The sequence below is a fragment of the Eretmochelys imbricata genome, chromosome 9 (genome assembly GCF_965152235.1).
Source record: "Eretmochelys imbricata isolate rEreImb1 chromosome 9, rEreImb1.hap1, whole genome shotgun sequence".
Lineage (NCBI taxonomy): Eukaryota > Metazoa > Chordata > Testudines > Cheloniidae > Eretmochelys > Eretmochelys imbricata.
The window spans coordinates 49,585,856-49,609,127 of NC_135580.1; the positions used below are offsets into that span (position 1 = coordinate 49,585,856).

General features: G+C 50.6%; 2 protein-coding genes across 2 annotated transcripts in view; one reads left to right on the forward strand and one right to left on the reverse strand.

The window, feature by feature from the left end:
• MAP3K13 (mitogen-activated protein kinase kinase kinase 13) overlaps positions 1-5,065 on the forward strand; it is a 140,568-nt gene extending 135,503 nt beyond the window's left edge. Inside the window, exon 16 of the mRNA XM_077826628.1 lies at positions 4,991-5,065. Within this exon, the coding sequence (XP_077682754.1) occupies positions 4,991-5,007 (17 nt within the window). The 3' untranslated portion in view covers positions 5,008-5,065. The remainder of the gene's footprint in view (positions 1-4,990) is intronic.
• A 5,090-nt stretch (positions 5,066-10,155) lies between these two features.
• On the reverse strand, positions 10,156-22,083 carry TMEM41A (transmembrane protein 41A; the record flags this gene model as incomplete). The annotated part of the gene is made up of 6 exons (XM_077826953.1): positions 10,156-12,121; positions 13,014-13,152; positions 15,242-15,403; positions 16,949-17,102; positions 18,165-18,214; positions 21,922-22,083. Coding segments are annotated over 6 exons (891 nt in total), but the record flags the coding sequence as incomplete, so codon positions are not given.
• Between the last annotated feature and the right edge of the window lie 1,189 nt (positions 22,084-23,272).

Consider the following 23,272-nt stretch of genomic DNA (forward strand, 5'->3'; position numbering starts at 1 on the left):
GTAACTGAGCAGAATTGGGCTCAAGGACTTGAACAAATGAAGGCTGCTCCCTGTGAGGTGGGTACGTCTCCACCTTGGAGGGTGGTGGGCAGAGCTTTCCGGCAGAGAGGTAACTTAACTGAAGCCCTACAGCGACTCAGTGTAACAAGAAGAGCTTGGGCCCTTCTCCCTACTCATCCCTTTCTTAGCTGCTGCTCTCCAAGCAGGAAGCCCCTGTTCTCAAATGCAAGCCCTGGATCCCTGCTAACACTGTCTGATTTAGCCTAATGTAACCAAGCTGCCTTCCAAACACCCTCCGGCTCAGTTTCCCTTCCCTGCGGTGGCACTGGCAGCTCTCCACAATTGTAGGCAGGGGAGACAGTGCACTGAAGCCACAGGGATGCTCCCTGCCCCCAGGAATCTCCCAGGGAGAGCAGCAGAGCACCCATTTCTTACAGTGCTCTCCCCTTGCAAGGTGCTAGCAGACCAAGCTCCAAGGCTTTCACTACCCTCCTCTTGGGATGAGCTCAGTGCTGCGGTGAAACAAATTCAAGCTGCACCCTCTTCCCTTGTCTCAGGTTAGTCTTGCTACATCCTAACAGCTCATGCACCAAGAGAAAGCACAATTGCCTCTGTGAAGACTGCTTGACATCACATGACAGGAAACTAAAATAACTAGATAAGCTACCAAATACAGATTTGGAAAGGATACTGTGTGAGAGCTCAGAACCTAGGAGCAAGGGTGCATGTCTGAAAGCAGCCACAGCCTGGTGCCACACATACTTTTTAAAGCAAGTGCGGCTTGGTGCTGCATGTGTGCTAGACAGCAGCCGTGGTGTGGGGCAGGGTGCCTGACCAGCTCCCCCACCTCTCATGAGGAAAAGAGAAATCAGAAAGAACTGCATTTGTAAAAGGAGACAGACAAGGCCAGGCCCAAGGCTCACCCTCCTGCCTTATTAGCCAGTGTCTTATCTAACCCTAGCTGGGATGGTACAGTGCTAAAGGAGCTATTCATTAGAGCCAGGGTTCAGGAAATGCTTCGGAGTCTATCCACCCTTCCCAAGCAAGAGGCCTCGTCATCATCTGGCGAACAAGCACATAAGATCCATCCGATAAAGTGAACTGTAGCTCACGAAAGCTTATGCTCAAATAAATTGGTTAGTCTCTAAGGTGCCACAAGTCCTCCTGTTCTTTTTTGCGAATACAGACTAACACGGCTGCTACTCTGAAACATAAGATACAGGAGAACTCTGTAATTTAGTCTGTTTCCTATAAAGAGGTGCCTGGCCCTAGGGTACATGGGCATCCTGGCATTACATTATTAACTCACCTTAATGCACCTGATGATATGCTGTCACAACTGCTGTCCACAGGGGCTATTTAACTTTATGGGATCACTGACATCATGTAGGGTGCCCAATGGCAGGACGCTGTGACTGTTGCTAGGTTCCTGAAGTTGACAGAGCCTCAAGGAGTTTCACGTTCAGTGCCTTCACCCTCTCACAGGCCTGTAGTAACAGTTCCCGTAGCATCTGTGAGACACCAGCTCCACTTCTATATAACTTGGAAGGGGGTCTGATAAGGCCTGAGGTGGGAGCTTTACATCACATTACCTTAAGCCTGGTTTCTGGTAATGTTCTAGAGGGCCTTAAAATGGTGGCGCATGAGGCAGCATGAAGTGTGGGGCTGTAGGACCATTTCCCCCAGCACTTTCCAACAACACTAAATTCACTCAAGCAAGAGGAAAGGCTGGTGTGATGTGGTATTTACCCCACACCAGCCTCTGAAGGGGTTATGGTGGCTAGGTGAGCCAATTAAGCACTGCGGCTGCACCTGGAGGAGCCAGGAAACAATGAGGACTAATTAAATGATGAAGCTCACTTGGACAGGGAGCTGAGGGCAGAAAGGGGCTGCAGGGAGGAGATCTGCAGCCACTGTCTGAGGCTATGGAGGGCAGGGCATGCCCAGAGAAAGGTGGAGAAGGAGCCTGCTAGAGGCAATGTAGGAGACAGTCCAGGACAAGAGTAGCAAGGCGTGGGACAGTGCAGACCTTATCCACTGGTTGTAAAGTCCCTGGGCTGGAACCAGGAGTAAAAGGTGGGCTCAGGTTCCCCTATCAGCCACTGAGGAAGTGGCACTATTGATGGGCTGTGAATTGGAAGATGGCCTGGTACAGAGACCTTGGTACACAAACCCCCCTGGAAGGGGAAAACTACAGTGACCTGTCCAGAGGGCCAAGCCATGAAGAGGGAACTAGAGGGTCCCAAGAGAGACAGAGTGAGCACCCGCAGGAAGGGCATCAGACTGGCAGAGCTAATCCCCAGCCATCACCACATGGAGGTGTGCCAGTGGGACATAGAGAACACCCTGTGCTAGATCCACAAAGGGGACTTAGTTTCAGCATTGCAACGCCTAACCTGCAGGTGCCCTGCTGCCTTGTGGAATCTGCAGCCCTGAGTTAGATGCCCAGGCTCCTTGTACAAGGCATGGAGAGAAACAGGTGCCTAAGAATGGGACTCTCAGAAGGCAGCACACTGAGCTACCCATGAGGTAATGCCAAGGTGAAGCGTGTGGTCTAAGCCCTGCCCTCAAAGGGGACTGGGCTTTGCCAGGGGGAGGTGCCTATCTCCACTCCGGATTCTCAGCCATGAACACTCCTGGAGTCAGGGACCTGAGCCAGGGCCAGTCCTTCCTTGCCAAAAAAAATAAAAAGTGCTAGTGTCCCCATTGCCTCTTCTACCACTAGCGGTGGGGGTCTAGCACTCACCCAGGACACGGGAAACCGAGATTCCCATTCCCCCTTGACCTGAAAGCAGATGGCATTTGAACCCATCTCCCACTTCACCGGTGTGCGTTTGGTGGCGGGGCTCAGGCTCCCCTGTTGCAGTTGTTCCCCTCTATATACATACTGTAGTCAGCGGAACACGGCCTTGAACTCGCTCTCCCACATCCCAGGTGATGCCCTGACCACTAGCTTTAGTGATTTTCTCTCGCTCAGACCCAGTGAATCGTTCGGCCTGTTATGCAAAATGGAACTGCTTCAAGAGGTGAGAGAGAGACGTGCCCCAGAACACCCCAGAGCCCAATGGTTAGCGCACTCAGCTGGGTTCACGTCCCTGCTCCTCTCAGAGAGAGGAGGGAACTGAACGTGGATCTGCCCCAGCCCAGGCATGTGACCTACAACCTTCTGAGTACGCACTGTGTGTGCTGGGGGGAGGGGTGCACTGGTACCACCAGTGGCTCTTTTCTGCAGGGCCCAATTGGGTAGGCATGCGCTAAGGCAGCGTTTCCCAAACTTTTTTGGCCACGGAACACTTTTTAGCCTATTACGGAACACATATATTATTTTGTAGTCGTTGGGTGTTCAAATAAACAATTGCGTTATTTATGCTCAAATATATTTTATTTTCTAAAACAAAGCAAAAATACAAATTTAAAATAACTTGAACAATTTCTAACTGGAAAGCGTGTATAACGTAGTACGAAAATCAAGTGCAAGAGTCAAAATTAAATTCTAGATTCTTTCGTGGAACACCTATTCACCTCGGGTGGAACAGCAGTGTTCCGCGGAACACAGTTTGGGAACCACTGCTCTAAGGTAACCTCTGAGCCTGCTTCCTGTATGACTGCTTCAGGGAGCAGATAGTCCTGGAACCCACCAGGGCTGAGGCACTGCTTGATTTAGTTCTAAGTGGAGCACAGGATCTGGTTCTAGAGGTGAATGAATATAGCTGAACTGCTTGGTAATAGCAACCAGAATGTAACTACATTTAAACTTCTTGTAGGGGGAAATACCGAAGTATCCCACCATAGCAGCATTTAACTTCAAAAAGGGGAGCTACACAAAAAGACTCTAGGCCAGGTCTACACTACAAAATTATGTCCACCGATGTTACATGAGCCACCAGTTATTGCATCGCTTGTGTGTGAGCACACTACTCGCCACATGTCAGCGTGGGCTCTGTCCTCACTGGGAGGGCTTGTAGCGATAGAGTGCAGTGCACCATGGGTAGGTATCCTGTGCAACTCGCCACCACCCAGTGTAGAGTGTTTTGAGACGTATTTGCAATGCCTCATGGAGCCAAAATGAGATGCACAGGGGTGACATGGAGCATGGGTTCAACTGCCTGTAATGCAATGTTCTCCAGTTCATCATTTCATCTGCTTCCTGTAATAGTTCACACTTCTCCAAAATCCCCACATCCCTCCTTGCTGGCTGTCCCCTCTGACAGAAGCACGGAACCTGCACAGCTCAGCACTATTGTCATGAGCATAGAGAGGATACCTAATCCTCAGTATTTGCAGAGATGCAAGAGGACCCATGGGGAACATGATTCCTTGGAGGCTAGACTGCTGTGGGATATAAAAAGAAACAATTCAAGGTTGTTGGTGTTCTCAGAGCAGCTGGAGATGGTGGAGCACTAGTTCTGGGCCCAAGAAACAAGCACTGACTGGTGGGATCGCCTTGTAATGCAGGTTTGGGACACTGAGCAGTGGCCACAGAACTTTCAGCTGTGCAAGGCCGCATTCCTGGATCTCTGTGCTGAACTTGCCCCAGCCCTCCCATGCAGGGACATCAAAAGGAGATCTGCACTGACAGCTAAGAAGCAAGTGGTGACTGCACTGTAGAAACTTCCTATGCTAGATTGCTACTGGTCAGCTGGGAATCAATTTGGAGTCAGAAATCTACCACGGGGCAGTGCTCATGTAAGGGCACAGGGCTATTAATCACCTCCTGCTATGCAGGACTGTGACTCTAGGTAATACGAACAGCCAGATAAAAGGGCTAGAAGAAGAGCTCAAAGTGGAGCTGTACAGCTCAGGGAGGCTGTTAAAGACCATTTTAATAGTGAGCCAGAGTAGTGTGGGTTGCTGGAGTATGCTCTACCTGGACTTTCTCTTTTCCAGCCCAGAATGAATCTTGTGGTAATTGCTCTGTGTGTGTGTGTGTGTGTAGGAAATAGAGCATTGTCAATGCACCTATTAATGTTGTCTGTGAACGTTGTTATAGGTTCTGTGACAAAATGAAGTAACATGAAATTGGTGGATGTCAGACCTGCTCAGCACCAGCCAGCGTATGTTGTGAACTAATAAAAATGAATTATGTTCCAGAAAGTGAACTTTTATTCTGTGACAGAAGCAGACAAATAATAAAACATTTAGAACTTAATAAATTAAGGAAACAGAACGTATGAAGGGGAAACAACAGTCATTTCCATTTCACATGCACCAACTGTGCCTTTCACAAGTCAGTGCATGGGCAGCTCTGATTGTCTTCATGTCCCCTGGGGTGGAGTGGTAGCACAGCAATTGCTCATGGCACATGGAATGTGGAGGGGGCGGGGGCTGCAGAGGGAGGTGAGCCTGGGATTCTTGGACCTGCAGGTCTACCAGAGTCTGCAGCATCTCTGTTTGCGGCCTGAGAAGCCCCACTATTTCCTTGTGCATCCCCCTCTCTTTCTCCATGCTGGCTGCAAGGGTGATCCTCCAGGCTCTGGTCTCATTCTCTGTTGCAGCACAGGCTTGCAGGATCTCCTGGAATAGGTCATCCTGAGCCCGCTTCTTTCTCCCACTCATCTCATCTGGCTAAGACTTTTGGCGGGTGTAGAGGGGGGAGAGCCTCAAGGCCAGAATAGCAGCAACTGCAGGTATAACACACACAGGAAGCATTGTCAGTGTGTTCACAACAAAAATCAAAACTTAGGCTACTGAACTCACTCCCCTTGATCCGCAGAAGTTGTAAGCACTGCCTTCTCCCTTCTCCTTGGGATTGATACAGCATGGCATCAGTCAGAGCACCAGCCCTGGTGAGTATGGCTCTTGGGGTGGGGCCAGAATGAGGGGGATACACCCCAGGCATGAATTTATTTATATAGGGCAATGAAACTCAATACTGGCACCAATTCCCACAGGCAGAAGTGATTGTAGCCACTCTGCCTCTGTCACCCTCAGGAGTGAGAGAGCACAGCTACTGCTGGCATCCTGATGCCACCTAGACCCATATGCTGTTAGCCCATGTGCTGCAATGATGCCTGCTGAATTAACTGCTAAGTGGCATGGGAAAAAGTGTCCTACCGTGGCAGAAGTAGTAAGGCAGGCCTCCCCAGAAACCTTTGGCAGAGGATTGCAGAGTACCTGCATAAAAGTGTCAGCGAGATCTCTATAGAGGATTCACAGGACGTCCTGGTGCATGTAAACAAACTGCTCCGCCTGGCCCCCTCTGCATAACTCCAGAGAGGAATGAGGAGCAGAGAGCAACTCTACCTCTCTTGGTTCTACCACTGCCTTGTCTAGCAGAAGTGATAGAGAGTAATTCAACAGATGTGTCCTGCTACTTTGGGGGCTCTACCCTTGTAACTTCAAAGCAAACTGCACATTTACCAGAGGTTCCTTTCCCTGCATCAGGCTCACCTGTTGGGACTGGCTGGACTGCACTGGAGTCAAACACAGGTCCTGGCTCACTGCACAGCTGGATCCCCCAGTCGCCTGTCCACCAGCTTCCTCCGCCTCTTCCTTGTCCACCCTCCCCTCTCGCTGATCATGGTGAGGGCTCATGGTCCTCCAAAGTTATCCATAGGGCTCTTGGGGGGCGGTGGTGGGGTCTTCTCCAAGGTTGACATGCAGCTCTTTGTAAAAGAGGCAGGTCTGCAGCTCAGCACCAGATGGATTGTTGGCCTCCTTAGCCTTCTGGTACCCCCGCTGCAGCTCCTTGGCTTTCACACAGCACTGCTGCTGGTCCCTCTTGTAGCCCTTCTCCTGCATGCCCTGAGCCACCCGCTCACAGAGGTCAACAGCTCTGTGGCTGGATTGGAAGTGTGCCTGCACAGCCTCATCTCCCCACAGCCCCAGGAGATCCAACACGACCTATGTACTCCAGGCAGGAGTGTATCTGGAGCACGTAGCTGGCACAGTCAGCTGGGCAGTAGCACACAAGAGTGGAGAGCTGCTCCACTAGATGTGCTCACCAAGCCAGGCAACCAGGAAAAGGAATTTAAAGAAGTTGCGAGGCTTTAAAGGGGAGGGGCAGCTTCCTGTCCACCTGGCCCCTGGGCAGCAGAGTACACACTGGTGACCAGAGCTGTCAATGTGGGGCATTGTGGGACATCACCTGGAGGCCAGTAACAGTCAAAGTAAGTAACAGTGTCAACGCTGACCCTCTGTCGACCTAACTACATCGACCTTGATTCTATGCCACTCAGGGAAATGGTGTTATTAAATCGGTGTAGTGGAGCAGTTTTGCCAGCAAGAGTGAAATTTAAAAGCATAGACACTTCCACAGCCAGGTTGATGCAAGATGCCTTGCATCGACCTAACCGTGTAGTGTAGACCAGACTCAAGTTAAACAGAAATTAAAAGGAACACAGTCACATGGGTGAAATGCTGCAAGCTGTATGGATACTTTTAAAAACCATGATAACAGAGGCTCAAACTGAACGTATTCCCCAAATAAAAACCGTGAAGGGACCAAAAAAAAAGTCACCACAGTTAAACAGAGTAAAACAGATGGTCAGAGACAAAAAGATGTCTTTTAAAAATTGGAAGTCAAATTCTACTGAGGAAAATAAAAAGGAGCATAAACTCTGGAAAGTCAAGTGTAAACATAAATAAGGCAGGCCAAAAAGGAATTTGAAGATCAACTAGCAAAAGACACAAAAACTAACAGCAAAAAAAATTGTAAGTACATTAGAAATAGGAAGCCTGCTAAACAACCAGTGGGGCCACTGGATGGTCAAGGTGTTAAAGGAGCACTCATGGAAGATCAGGCCATTGTGGAGAAGCTAAATGAATTCTTTGAAGTCTTCACTGCAGAGGATGTGAGGGAGATTCCCACACCTGAGCCATTCTTTTCAGGTGACAAAGTTGAGGAACTGTCCCAGATTGAAGTGTCAGTAGAGGAGGTTTTGGAAGAAAGTGATAAACAGTAATAACTCACTAGGACCAGATGGAATTCACCCCAAGGGTCTGTGGAAACTTGTATGAAACTGTGGAACTACTAACTGTTGTATGTAATCTATTGCTTAACTCAGGTTCTGTACCAGTTGCCTGGCAGATAACTAATGTAACTCCTATGTTTTTATAAAGGCTCCAGAGGCAATCCTGGAACTTACAGGTCGGTAGGCCTAACTTCAATACTACGCAAACTGATTGAAACTATAGTAAAGAACAGAATTATCGGACACATAGATGAATGCTATATGTTGAGGAAGAGTCAACATGGCTTTTGTAAAAGGAAATCATGCCTCACCGATCTATTAGAATTCTTTGAGGGTATCAACATGCACATGGACAAGGGTGTTCCCGTAGACACAGTGTACTTGGACTTTCAGAAAGACTTGGACAAGGTCCCTCACCAAAACCTTTTAAGCAAAGTAAATAGTCATTGGATAAGAGGGAAGGTCCTCTCATGGATCAGTAAGTGGTTAAAAGATAGGAAACAAAAGGTAGGAATAAATAGTCCGTTTTCACAGGGATCTTTTAGACCAGTGCTGTTCAGCATTCGTAAATGATCTGGGAAAAGGGATAAACAGTGAGGTGGTAAAGTTTCCAGATGATACAAAAATTATTCAATATAGTTATGTCCAAAGCAGACTGCAAAGAGATACCATGAGATCTCAAACTGGATGACTTGGCATCAAAATATTTGAAAATCAATGTTGATAAATGCAAAGAAATGCACACTGGAAAATACAATTCCAACTATTATACACACATATACATATATATATACATACACACACACACAAAATGATGGGGTCTAAATTACCTGTTATCACTCAAGAAATATCTTGGAGTCATTGAGGATAGTTCTCTGAAAACTTCTGCTCAATATGCAGTGGCGGCAGTAAAAAAAGCTAACAATGTTAGTAACCATTAGTAAAGGGATAGAAAGAAAGATAGTAAACATCATGCCACTATATAAATCCATGGTACATCAACACCTTGAATACTGCGTGCAGTTCTGGTCGCCCCATCTCAAAAAAAGATAGATTAGAATTCGAAAAGGTACCAAGAAGGGCAACAAAAATGACCGGGAGTATGGAACAGCTTCCGTGCAAGGAGAGATTGGGACCGTTCAGCTTAGAAAAAAGATGACTATGGGGAGAAATATGATAGAGGTCTATAAAAAAAAAATCAATCACAAATGGTGTGAAGAAAGTTATTTACCCCTTCATATAAACACAAGAACCTGAGGTCATCTGATGAAATTAACAGCAGGTTTAAAAACAAACATAAGGAAGTACTTCTTCACACAGTGCTGTGGAACTCATTGCCAGGGGATGTTGTGAAGGCCAAAAGCATAACTGGGTTGAAAAAAAGCATTAGATAAGTTCACGGAGGACAGGCCCATCAATGGGTATTAGCCAAGAGGGTCAGGGATGCAACTCTATGCTCTGCGTGTCGCTAGCTTCTTACTGCGATATTGGGACTGGGTGATGGGATGGATCACTCAATAACTGCCCTATTCTGTTAATTTCCTCTGGGGCACCTGGCGCTGGTCACTACCGGAAGACAGGATGCTGGGCTATGTGGGACTGTTGGTCTGACCCAGTCTGGCCGTTCTTATGAGAAAAGCGGGAGAACACTTCATTTAAGAATCCAGCTGGGATTAGGTGTGTGTTAGCTCCCAGACTTTGAGAAACCAGCCCCATGGCAGTGAACTCAGAATCCAACAGGCCCTAGCCTCAAGGGAATTTCAGCATGCTTAGCTCTTCCAGAAAACATTTTAAACTGGGAAAGACACTGCAAGGTAGGATGGCAGCACATCCCGCGTCAGGGAATACTGACACGCCACTGCAGGGCATCTGAGTGCAGCAGGAATGCTAAGCAAAGGCCACAAACAAGTGAACTTTATGCTCTAGATGTTTCCTTGACCATACGGATCTCCTCTCATTGCCAGTTGCCATTACCAGCAAGTTTCCAGCCAATGGCAGTGAAGACTGGTTAGCAGCAACTTCCGGCTCACTGGGCAAAGTGAACTTATTCTCAGGCCAGTGCCTTACAGACAGCCACTTTGCTAAACCTCTTGCCTGAGGCTTCCTGGAATGGGCTTGGACACTGAGCTACCCTCCCCAGGTGTGAGAGCGATCCCTTAGCTCTGAGGGGAAGTATAGGGGCTGCTTGCTGCCAGCCACCTTTGCAAGCACGACATTCGCTTCATTTAACAAACTTGCTTGGTAAAGTTTCACCACCATTTATTTGAGACGCAGTAATTTACATGTAAACACAGACACCTGGGTGGTAAGGCACTTGGTGAGACCAGGCAAGGAGACAAATCACCACTCAGATGGGCTTCAGCAGCCAGGGATTTCTGGGCTGCGTTTCCTTCAGTCTTCTTGTCTAAGGAGCAGCTGATTCACAATGCACCCCAGATGGTACCTGCCACAGGCACAGACAACCTCGCTGCAGAGAAGTCCATTCCTCAGTATGAAACCTTGTCAGCAGGACACAGCTCCTGAACAGCTAAATACAGACAGAAAGAGTTGCTATTTCCCCAAACACTTGGATGGCACAAGTGATGCTGAGACTGATTCCCTGGAGATACTGCTCCTGGGGTTTCCTCTGTTCAGAAATAGGCAAGTAAAAAGCTCAGGGCTTGGCTGTGAAGTAACCAGGTTTAGTGCTGGTTTCCTGCATTAAGAAACTATACTCCAATAAACCCAGGAGCACTGACTCTGGACCAGACAGGCTGGATAACCAAGCGAAGCTACTTCTGGAGCTGTGTATCCATTTTCTCAAGCAGGCAGTCTCTTTCCATGCACAGAATTGCACACATGGCCAGGGGCATTATGGAAGCAGCAGGAGATTTTGTATCTTCTGCTGAAATACTGGGGATTTATTGGCCACTGCTGGAGGCAGGCTACAAGGGATGAGGATGCAATGGGCTTCCCTGGGACAGGAAGTACAGCTATTCTGATTCCTTCGGAAGCATTAAAAGAATGACATTGAAGAATACAGCAACTGGTGGGGAGGGGGGATTCTACGGTGGGAAACATGCCACTGAAGTGAGCTGTAGAGCAACAAGCAATCACAGGAAAGGATCTGGGTGGGGTGGGGCTGAGGTGTGCCTAGAAGTACCCTGTGCCAGAAGGAAAGGAGCAGGCCAGCTGTGGATGCAGCAAGGGCACTTGTGCTCTACTGAATCCAAAACAACAGGAACCACGATCCTTGTGAACCAAGCAAGGGGAAGTCTGGTCTGGGCTCCAGCATGGTAAGTACCCCAGGCACAAGCTCCCCAGTACCCCCAGGCACAATCACCCTGCAGGGGGCCTGTTAACCCTCGAGCCTGTAGCATTAGCTCAGCTCCAGTGAAAGCCCCACTGCACAGCTCACGGAGACTGGGGAGGAAGGAGGCAGTGACACACTGCAGCCTTGCAGGAGGCCTTGTCTGAACACACCTGAACTCCGTGTGCCAGGGCAAGCAGAGCTGCTTTCGCTGTGCAGGTGGGCACACAAGTGGCTCATTTATCACAGCCAGCCCAGTCCTCACTAAGCTCTACCTCCACCACAGCCACCTTAAACCAACCGCCATGAGAATGCCAGTCACCAGCACTTCGGAGAGCCCCAGGGCACCGGACACACTTGGCAAACCTCTGTGGAGGCCAGGAGCTCCACTATGGCACTAAATGTGGCAGCACTTCACCAGGCTCAGAAAATGGCCCTGTAGATTTTTCCAAAGCCCACTGGCAGCTCCCCAGCAACCCAGACATTCACATTTATACAAGCACCATTTAAAACGAGACCATCACATCTCCTCCTAGATTTAAAAAGATTTAAGAACTGCAGTTGTCCTCTGCCTTGGCCTGTGCAGAGAAGAGGCAGTGCAGGCAGCAAGTTAAAACACCATCTGGTTGCTGAGGATTGCACCATCCCCATAAATGCACAATCAGGTATTCTGAGCAGCTGCTGCGCCCGGTCCATCATGAGCTCTTTCTGCCGTTGAGCAGGCGAACGCTCTGGTCCTTTTCATCCAATTTCAGGTGTGTCCAGCTGAATTTCTTAATCAGGGTGCCTGGTATCAACGCCACCATGGCTATGGCCAGTAGCTTAAACAACGTGCCCCAGGAGAAAATGGCATCCAGGGAGGTGATCTGTGAGAGGATGGCACCCGTCTGCACACAGATGAAGTTATAGGGGATCAGACCTGGAAGAGAAGAGGGAGAAGCCTGTTACTAGACAACCATCCCTAGTGCCCTGGTGTTGTCTTCAGGATGGCTCCGGCTAGACACCACAGATCTGTACTGCTCGGAGATGGCATGCAGGGTACAGTGTAAGACACTGGTCAAAGGTCACATCTTCTCTGCATCCAGGTGTGCTGACAAAGTGAGAGCTGCACATGGGGGAGTACAGCTCAGTGCCCCTGGAAGGGTCACTTTCCTTCGCTAGCACTAAGGGGCACTAACCATTGTGAAGCAGGAGACAGGGACAAGCAATGCCCCCTCTCTGCCCCTCCATCCTGGGGAAGGATTTCTGGACAGGCTGCGCCCAGCCTCATCTAACACAGCTGGGGTCCTGTCACTGGGAATGCTCTGCTCCCAGCCCCGACACAGCCAAGTGGCCAACCTGGCTGCAGCAGCGCAGTGGGCAATCTGCATCAAATATGCTGTACAGCACCTGGAGAGAGGGCAGCACACATGGGGCTGGGGCCAGGGGCAAGCTTCTGCAGGGCCATTGTGTGGGTTTGTGCGAACAGGGGAGATTAGAAATCACTCGTGTTGAACAGCGGAGCTGCAATGCCATTTCCCAGCACTCATTAAAAACCAGTGAGCATCGGGACACCCGACGACAGCTAAGTTCTCTAAAGGAACAGCCATTTCACCCTGGGAAGAGGTGACAGTGTAAGGGCACAGACAGCAGCGAATCAGGAAACTAACACAGACACGTGACTGTTGCTGTGGGACCCTTAACGATGGAATTCCTCAAGTGTAGCATGGTACGTTCTCAAGCTTGCTGGGTTCTAATAACAGCATAGAGTAGGTTGGGTTTGATCCCCTCCTGAACACAGAGCCTGCGCGCCCCCAGCCCCAGCCCCTTACCGATAAGGACGGAGAAGAAGAACTGAGAAACCGGGATGTTCAGAATCGGAGACGCCAGGTTCAGAAACCAGTTTGGGGTCATGGGGAAAAGTCTCAGAAACAACAAGAAGAAAAATAAGCAGCTCCTGTTCTCCTCCACCTGCCATTGGACAAGAGAAACCAGGTCAGTGCTGCCACTGCCTGTTACTGGCCAACTACTGCAGAGCTGAGACACCCAGTCTGACACGAGCAGAAGGTCAGGACTTCATTTCAATAAGCCACAATGTAACATCAGCCCAGAAATAAAAGCAAACCAGAGTAGCTTAGTACCACCGTACCCACGTGCACCAGGATCAGCTTCGTCTGTGCAGCAGCTGCACCCAGTGAACATACGCACAAACCTGGGGCATGAAAGACCAGTGGAAAAGGGGGCAATCACTGACGGACAGACATGATCGAAAAAAACACTTACACAAAGGGCAGCTGCATTCCCTGCAACTTACCCTGCTTTCCGGCAGCGCCATTCTGCTAGTGAAAATTGGTTCTCAAGGTCACTATAATGGGTAATCCTTAAAATTAAAAAGGCAGCCGAGTGACAGTGTGGAAGGGAAGGGTGAACATGCAACCTTAGCCCTGTCCCTTGAGCATCTCCTTAACAGCGTAAGTGCACCTTTTGCTGTGTCCAGGCAGCAGCACTGGGAGAAAGCATTAGGATGTGATCAGCCAGACGTTCTCCACACCCGCAGGGCTTGCTCCTGCCAACGCTTACCTGACTGACTCCACTCCCACTAGGAAACGCTCCGCCTGACAGCAGTGTTTTCAGGCTCGGGCCCTCAGTAACACAGCTGTTGGGAGTGTTCCCAGTGCTGTACACGGGCACCGATCAATTCTAACAGCACAATACTGCCTAAGGGAGGCTTTGCACTTAGTGGCCAGACTTTGGAGGGGTTAAAAAGGACAAAGAAGGACACAGCAAGCCCCTCCCTCCTGTCCCATGGAGCCATCAACCTCCTTAGCACAATAGGCACCTGTCAGCTTGGCCAGCCACTATCCCATGCTCTGCTGACTCTTGGGGCTGCAGGCTAAGGAGGCACTGCTGTTTCTGTGCAGACCCCTCAGGGCACAGTTCAAGGCAGCATCAGTCTCTCTCTCTCTCTCTCTCTCTCACACACACACACACACACACACCCCCCGCCCCCGGCCAGCACTCAGCCTCCAAGCTGCATTCTCCACAATATTATTCTGCAGTTAAAACCACTCTAAAGCTCTTGTGCAGCAAACATCTTCAGCCAGCCTACAGCCTTTGCTCTGTTTAACAGACACAAGACTAAGAGGGCTGGCTTAAAGCAGCTTCCAGCCCTTGTAATGCCTTAGATCATTTTAAGGATTTGTACCAATTTACATTGCAAAACAAGAGCAGCCTTCCCATATACTCCCGGACAGTCCTAGCAGGGGACGGCAGGTGGACTGGTCAGCAGGCACGAACAGGTGGGGCACCAAGTCAGGCGGTCTCTGTGCCAGAGCTGATTTTTAAATGTGAATACAGGAACTGAATCTACGCCAAGTTTCTGTTTGCAGAATTCAGCCATTATTGCTTGAGAGCTCAGAGTATCCCACCCTTCCTAAGTGTCCACTGCATTTTATTCTTGTCAGCTGTACTGGTCAAGCAGGGTTATGGCAGAACGAGCTAGTATCTTCCTGGGCATCAAAGTTACTTACCAAGTTCCAGCTAGTTACACCTGCCTTCAAAGAGGTTGCTAAGGAATCTCTGAAGGCCCAATTTGGCCTGCTGGCGACAATGCATGAGAAAGCAGAGCCCAGCTCAACTCTCAGGGTGCATTTACCTTTGAGAGGAGCAGAGAGAGACTGACACACAAACATGGAACCCCCTGGAGCCACTCATCCAATTCCTTTTCAAAGCAAACTGGGCTGACGCTAGAGGGCACTACCATGTCCCTGCTCTCAGAGCAGGAGTACCTACTCCATTATCCAAGGGATAGCTAATATGGTTAGTTCTCCCTCTGAAAAGCTCATGTTGCTTACATTTTGGGTCCACTGGACTGATTCCAAAGCCAGAAGGACAATAACTGCCATGGTGGTAGGACACAGGGGACTAAGGAACCACAAATGCAAGCCCTGAGCTAAGACGGGGCTGTAGAATCACAGCTCAGCTCTGCTCCAGTCAGCCCATCACCGGGGGTTTGTCCCCATGCCCTGAGCAGAGGGACTAGCAGCAAGGATCTCTTTACCTTTCTTTGCAGCATGGCCACTTTATCAGGAAACCAGTAGACTACAAACTGTTTTCCAAAGGCCCCGGAGAGCAGGTAACAGCAGGTGGCACCCACGGAAGTCAAAGCAGAGCACAGCAAGAGCCCCATCCATGGTCCAAACAGAGCCCCAGCGAGGATGTTCTGGTAGAACAAAAGCAGGGAGTGAGACTTTATGAATAAGAGACTGGACAAAAGCATGCAGCAATGCATATACAATCACAGCCAGCCCAACCCTCCTCTGGCCACATGGGTAGCTTGATGGGGAGCCAGCCATCCCCTTTGCTCCCACAGGGGCACAGCTTCACTGCCTGTTGTGGACTTTCTGTATTAAAGCTCCAGAGAGAGGATCCCCCATCCAGAGAAGGCAGAGAGTTTGGGGACAGCATCAACCGTTCCAAAGAGAGGAGCTCTGTCACCTTTGCATAAGATGCCAGCCACATCTGGGGCAGGGAAGCACCTAGCTCAGCTGTGGCCTCCGAGTGCCACCATAACACAAATGGTTAAGACTCATGGCTCATTCTAGAAACTTCACCAGTGCAGGAGAGCAGTGTCTGAACTGACCACTGCAGTCTCAGTCCTTGAGTCAGGCAGCTCAGCTGCCTTATGGAGGAGACTCACTCGGTTCTTCCCTCAGTCCCTTAGTTTCAGGGCTTGAAAGGTACCTGGCTCAGGTGACCTAAAGCATTTCCACAGTGCAGCCAGCATCTTAGCAGAGGTTGTCTCATGGGCGCCTCCCCCTTCCCATTTGTGATCAGACAATAGGCCCAGGCCAACTACAACCTCTGCTGACATGGAATAGTAATAGCAGAGGAATATTTAGAACTTATTTAAAGCTATTCAAGGTGGCAGGAACCAGGGTGAACCAAAAACATGGACATGAGTAAAGTGCTTGAGCACCGCACAACAGTCTGATTGAAAACCAGCTCTATCCAGACGCAACCAGGTGCACAGTAAGTGGATTACTAACAGATCGCCACGTGTAATCATTGGGTGGAATCCTGCAGAGACTGGACCTCAGCCCAAGGCTGTTCAATATTAATATTTTTATCAACAATTTAGAGATAAACATAGAGTCACTGTAGATATTGTATATGGAAAAACTGGTTGTTTCCTAAATAATGAGGAAGGCGGGGGTGGGGTGTCATACAGAGACAACAGAATCACTTGGTAAATTGGGCATGATCCAAAACTACACATTTTAATATGGCCAAACATAAGGTCACATCTATGAACAGAGAATGTTAGTCACATGGCATGTGGAACCCTAGCCTGAAAGCAGTGACTCTGAATAGGACTTAGAAGTCATTAAACTGAGCATGAGCTTCCAGTGCGAGGCTTTGACCCTTGGAGGTATAACCGGGGGAATATAAAGGAGCAGGGATGAGCTTCACCCCATAGCGTTGTCACTAAACCTTGATGGTGCAGCCCACGTAGTATTTTTTATCCGCCTCTGGCTAGTAGGTCTAGTCCCCAGGCAAGGGGTGTGCAATGCATTTCTCAAACTCCCAGAGAGAAGTCCTGTTCACCTGGAAGCAAGATGACAGGCCAGGACAGTGGGGGTTAAATAGTGACCCCAATAAACGAGAGAGCCCAGTGAGTGGGCTACGACACTACGGCAAATCCCAGCTTCGGAAAGTCTGGTGAGGGAAAAGGAACAGAGTACTAGAGAGCTGAGCAGGTGCGTACCAGAAAGCTGGAGCCGGGGATGGCAAAGGATTGCTTGTAGAGGTAGGCAGCACAGAACAGCAGCAGCACATAGCTCTGGTGCTCTTGCTTATAATACTGTAGAAACTCTGCAAGCTCTCGCAGCTCCTCCAGGTCTGATGGGAACTTGAGTGACCTGAGAAGGAAGAGGGAGATCCAGCTAAAAATGATAAACCCTTGACACTCCAAGCATCTCTCAGACATTCTGCACACATTAACAAATGGACAGCCAAGGTCAAATATTTTCACCTGATTTTACAAATGGGGAAACTGAGGCAGGTTAAGTTACTTCGGGTCAGAGGAAGTCTGTGGCAAACTGTCTAGTGACTTAAGTTCCCTCTAAGCTGCGTGGCCATGCAGCAGGCTATAAAGATCCATGTAGGCACGCAGCCTGGAGAGGTGAGAGGTAGGGGGTGGGCGGGGAGGGGAGCAAGTTGGGGCACGCAGGGCTGCCGGCAGGGAGAGGCGCCTCTCCTCCCGGCCCCAGCCCCAGGGCTGTTGTGGTGAGAGAGGGCTGGGGGAGTCCTCTCTCCCCGGGACAGCCTGCACCCCAAACCCCTCATCCCTGGCCCCACCCCAGAGCCCACACCCCCTTCCAGAGCCCTCACCCCTGCACCTCAATTCTCTGCCCCAGCCCTGAGCCCCCTCCCACACCCAGAACCCCTCTTCCCCAGCTCCAACCCAGAGCCCTCACCCCTGCACCCACCATCTGCCCCAGCCCTGAGCCCCCTCCTGCATCCCAAACCCCTCATTGCCAGCCCCACCCTAGAGCCTGCATCCCCAGCCAGAGCCCTCACCCCCCAGTACCCCATGCCCAACCCTCTGCCCTAGCTGAACCCGCTCCCACACCCAAACCCTTCATCTCTGTCCCCATCCCAGAGCCCGCACCCCAACCCTCTGCCCCAGCCCCAAGCCCTCTCCGAACCCTTTGGTCCCACCCCCACCACACATCACCTCGATATTCGGTTCACATAACAAAATTAATTCTGCACCTGGATATAAAAAATTAGAGGGAACATTGCTAGTGACTCAAGGACATTCTCATTTGAACAATAGAGTTCCTAGGAAATCCACCAGCAGGCTTTACACCAACCTAGGCCTTTTCTAAGTGTGAACAGCAGTGCTATATTGCAGAGCAAGCTCCTGCTTTATCTACGCAGTGCACCCATTCAGCTTGACAAACGTTCCCATGACCGACCTTTGGTATTGCTCAGCGGACCCATCCAGCCTGCACAGAACAAGCTGAAACTGCCAGAAAAAAAAGAGAGAGAGTTTTCCCTACCTGGTCTTCAGCAAACTGAAAATTAACAGTACTGTTTGCATCCAGCCTGGAGCATTCATCTCCTACCCTGAAGCAGGACTGAAAACAGCATCCAGGACATCACTAGATGGGACTGGAGCCAGTGCACAGATCACCATGCTGCGTGCAAGCAGCCGACATTCCTCACAGAGGAGGTGTTGGAGACACCAGTGCCAGGATCTCTTGGCCACCATGGCACTGACTATCCCAGGTTGCTGCTGGCCCGACTCATACCACTGGCTGCCCTCTGGATCTGGTGTTTGGGCTGAGTATGGAGGTGTGACAACTGGAGATTTTACCCATGGCAGGGACTGACTGTTGCCTCCTGCAATTTGAGGTTGGGGCTAGGCACTTTGATGGCCCTTCCTCAGAGATTAATTGGACCTGGTCATTTCTTGAAGAAGAATATTGTTCACACCCTTCTGCTGGTTGAATAGGACTGTATGAAGATCTTTCACCTTCCACTACTGGTTAAGTGCTGTGCATCTTCCTTATTGGTTTCCACCTCACAGGTCATCATGGGTTACATCTCTCCTCTGGCAACTGATGGAAAAAGCTCAAGTGGCAGAAATCTCACACTGAATTGGACAAATTGCTTCATAACATATCTTGAAATCTCATGCTGTGGGTGTGCAAAAGTTTCTTTGCTTCCACCACTGTACCCACTAAGTCTCACTCAGATGATTTATGCTGATGAATGAATAGGAAACAGCTGTTACTCTGTAGGCAACAAAACTCCAACACACCAAGCAGATTCCGACACAACCACCTGCTTCTGTGGCTGCAGAGTGATTTCTGGAGAGTTCAAACACTGAATTGTCTCTGGTTGGACAAGGGCTGTTGGTATCACTGTGTTCCACAATCTACTCTTTGGACTAGCATCCAACCTGACTGGGGAAGACCAGCAGGGGACACTTGTCCATTGTTGTCTGAAACACCCATAAAATGCAACGCAGTTAAAGAGAGAGTGCATCTACTATCACCATCAAAGTGCGTATCGTAAACAATTGTCAACCATACAAAATCTGCACAGCTATCAGGATTTGTTCAAGCTTGGGGAAACTGTTACAGAGAAAGATAAAATGAGCTTAACAGACAGATACCCATTCTTAGATATCATGGCCTGAATCCCGTCGCAGAGTCAATGAGTTAATTCACTCAGAGAGAGAAAAATCAAGGGGACCCATTCAAGTCTCCTGCCTTTTGTCCTACCTCTAAGCATCTGTTAGCCCTCTTCTCTCTGAAAAAGTAAAAGAACACCCAGCCCTCTGCTGGCCTATACAGTTCATTTAAAGAACACCACATCCATTCTACAGAGCCAGACAGCAGTCTGGAATATGTCAGTCTGTGCGAGGGGCCACACACTGGCATTCCAGTTCGAGAGGGGAGTCCACATCTCTACACATATCTCATCATTAAAGGAGTTTTCACTGTGTGCACACATGTGTTTTTCACTTGCCAAGCTCCAAAACAGCGTTCTACCCTTGACTGTCAGAGACCTTTTTGCACTTTATTGGCAAAATAACATTAAGCTAGAAAGAGTTACTGGTCAGTACAAGTCACCTGGTTTCACCCCAGGCAGTAAGGCATGAGCAGGTCTTCAGCAGGGTCAGATCCTCAGCTGATATTAATTGTCCTTGTGCCATTGACCTCAGTGGAGCTATGACAATTTGCACCAGCTGAGGTTCTGCCCCAAAGAGCACAGGGGCCTAGAGAACAAACTCAGGTAACACATAGCAAATGGTATATTAGAATCCACAGTTAAGTGATGCAATGAGAGCTAGTACCTGTGGGTAGGGTGGGCTATTGCTTGCTCTGACTTGTTTTCTGGGTGCTAATTCCTGGTTTTGGGGCAACAAAGGGCTCAAAGCTGGCCAAACCTTTGTTAGGCAGAGCTAAAAATCGAAAGGAATCCCAACTAGAGATAGACCGCACGTGTCTAGGCTTTTATGTGCTTGCTGTAAAAAAAAAAAAAAAAAAGTAGTTTAACTAAGAGTTACCTGGCCTTGCACCTGCCTACTTGAGCAGTCACTCTCCCAGGACCATAGCGTCACAGTGCAGAGAAGCAGAAGGCCCTTTGGTTCTGAGCAGCCAGAAGCAGGGTATTCTCTATGAGGGTCCTCCACGTCAGAATTCACTCTTCCTAGGTGTCATATGGCCCAAATGTGTTGCCGTTCAGAGCACATAACACAGCCTCTCCTTTTACAGGGGCTTTTGGGATGGGGGACACTACCTGAGGGCTGCTATTTCAGAAGCAGGGTATTTTCTTTATACAGTGCTGCTGTAAGGGTTAGGCCTGGTCCACATTTAAAAGGTTGACATAGCTAAGTGGACAACAGGTGTGAAAAAAAAAAATCAAACCCTTGAATGCCATACTTATACCACCCTAGCCCCAGTGCAAACACATCTATGTTAATGTAAGAATACTATCATCATCAGGGATGTGGCACTCTTACACTGACAGAAAAACCTCTTCTGCAGGTGTAGGTTGCATCTGTGCTATGGGGTTATGTCTAGTTGGGACATTGTCGGCATAACCCCATAGCATAGACATACCATCAGTCAGCTATTGCTGGTGTATAATGGAATTTGCTGGAGCACTTGCCTTTTTGCTATTTGTTGTTTTAAAGAAGTATCAAGGACACCTACAGCTTTGGAGAGGGACCTTTCTTGCTACAATATAAATCAAAGCAATAACACACAAAACATCTGCCAAATCCTAGCAGTCAGGATAGATGAAGGATCCTAGAAGGGTATGTCAAGCCGAAGATGACCGGCACTAACATTGTTAGTTTCAAAGCTTCTCAAAGATCTGATTTCACACTGATTTGTTATTGCTAAACATAGCTCAGAACATGCAACACCATATTTCTATGGATTTCACACCCTGCAAAGATCATCACATGGTGGGGATATATTTTTTAGGCTGCCACCCTATACTAACAGGTCAACAAAAATCCAGTATTTCACCCATTCATCCTGAACATTACCCTCAGTCAAAATCAGATAGAGAAAACCCTCCTAACTCTTGAATCATTTAAAATCTTTTCACATGGGGAAATAGTGCATGCACCTGAAAGTTGCCATTTTCCATTGCAAAATGTGCACATGCATTAGATCACAACAGTCATTCTCCTCTGGGCTTTCCTCCAGGACACCCAAGGCATCACAGCAGTCCCTCAGCAAAGCACATTGCCCACAGCGCCGCCACCCTCCAAATTCTGTCGGCGGGGTGACAGACGGACGAAGCGAGGGTCGAAGGGTTTTCTCGAAAGCGGCTCCGGGATGCTGGGACGGAGGGCTGCAGGTGCAGTAAAGCCCTAGATGGCCCGGCCTGTTGGTCCCACCCTGGCCCACGTGCTCCCGGACCCCAGCATCCCGCCTGTAGGCCCGGCCCCGTGCCCCACACCAGGGGCACCGGGCGCTGGCGGCAGCACCACGAGCCTGGGGAGCCCGGCCCCCTCGGCAGCCCACGGGCGCTCGCGCCCAGCTCTGGTGACCCAGGGGTCCCGGGCCCACAGCGAGAGCGGCGCCGTCAGGCACGGGCGCGAGATGTGGGCGGCTCCCGCTGCAGGGAGGAGCCGCTTCCCCGGGCCAGAGAGGGCAGGACCGGAGCCGAGCTGGGGGGAGGGGGCTGGGCCCGGCCGTCACCCACCTGCCGGCCCCGAGCGGGCCCCCCGGGCGCAGCCGCGCCGACAGCAGGTAGAGGCCGCAGGAAGCGGCCCCGAGCAGCGCCAGGAAACCGCAGAGCGGCCGCATCCCGGCGCGGGAGCTGCAGCGCCAAGAGCGCCGGGTACCGGCGGTTCGCGGCGGCCGATCACGTGACCGACCGGCGGCTCGCCCCACGGAGCCACGTGACCGGAGCCACGTGACACGGGCCACGCTCCTGCAGCCCAGCCTGTTGCGGCCTCGCCCGCCCGCGTGAGAGCGATTGGCTCCCGTGCGGCCTGAGGCCCCGCCCCGGGCGTCAGCGGGGGCTGGGCCCCGGGCCTCTGGTGCTCTCGCTCGCCACGGGTAGAGCTGGGGCTGCGGCTGCCTCCGGCCTTGGCTCATCGGGAGTTTGTGCCCTGGCGCCCCCGAGGCTGCTGGGCAGCAGCGCCCCGGGGTGGTTTGCGCGGGAGTCTTCCCTCTGCGCGTCCCGCCCTGCCCTGGGCTGCCCTGCACCTCCGCCTTGCCGCGTTCAGACAGAGCCTGCTCGGGTTGGCGCGGTGACCGAGGTCCGGGCCTGCCCTCCGCGGTGCTCGCCGCTCGCCTCAGTCGCGTGTTTTCACCTCCATTACCCGGGTTACTAATGACCGTGTTGGATAGCACCCGCCCAAGGCTGAGCCCGTGGGGCCGCGGGAGATGTGGCCTCCCGGTTTGACAACGGACTCCTGGTTACTACTCTGTGGGCACAGCCTTTCCCGGCGTGCACCCACCCACCGTTTAGCAAATCCGTCTCAACCCCATTGCCCCGGTTTGTTTAAGAGAATGTCAGGTGGGGCTGTGTCAAAAGCCTTATTAAAATCAAGATATCTCACGTCTGCTGCTTCCCTGCAATCCCCTAGTCCAGGAACTCTGTCAAAGGAGGAAATGAGGTTGGTTTCTTTGTGATGAATCCATGCTGGCTATTCCCTGTAACCAGTGATGAGATGCCAAAATCTTAACAACGAGTTCCCTCCTCAACCCGCGAGGGGGTCGTTGCCAACTCTTGCCCCATCCAGCTCCCCCCCCCCGCATTCCTTGACGCCCACTCCCCCCCAGGACCCCTGTCCCATCCACCCCTGTCCCCTGACTGCCCCCAGAACCGGGCAGGAGGGTTTCATGGGCCACCGTAGTGGGTGCCCACCCCAGCCCTAAGAGCCAGAGGCACCTGTTGTGGGGCGAGGTGGGAAGTCCCGGCTGTGCTTACCTAGGGCAGCTCCCAGGAAGCATCCGGCAGGTCCCTCTGGCTCCTAGGGGTGGGGGAGCGTAGCTGGGGGGGAACAGGGGGAGTGGTCGCTCCCCCCACTGATCACATCAAAAGT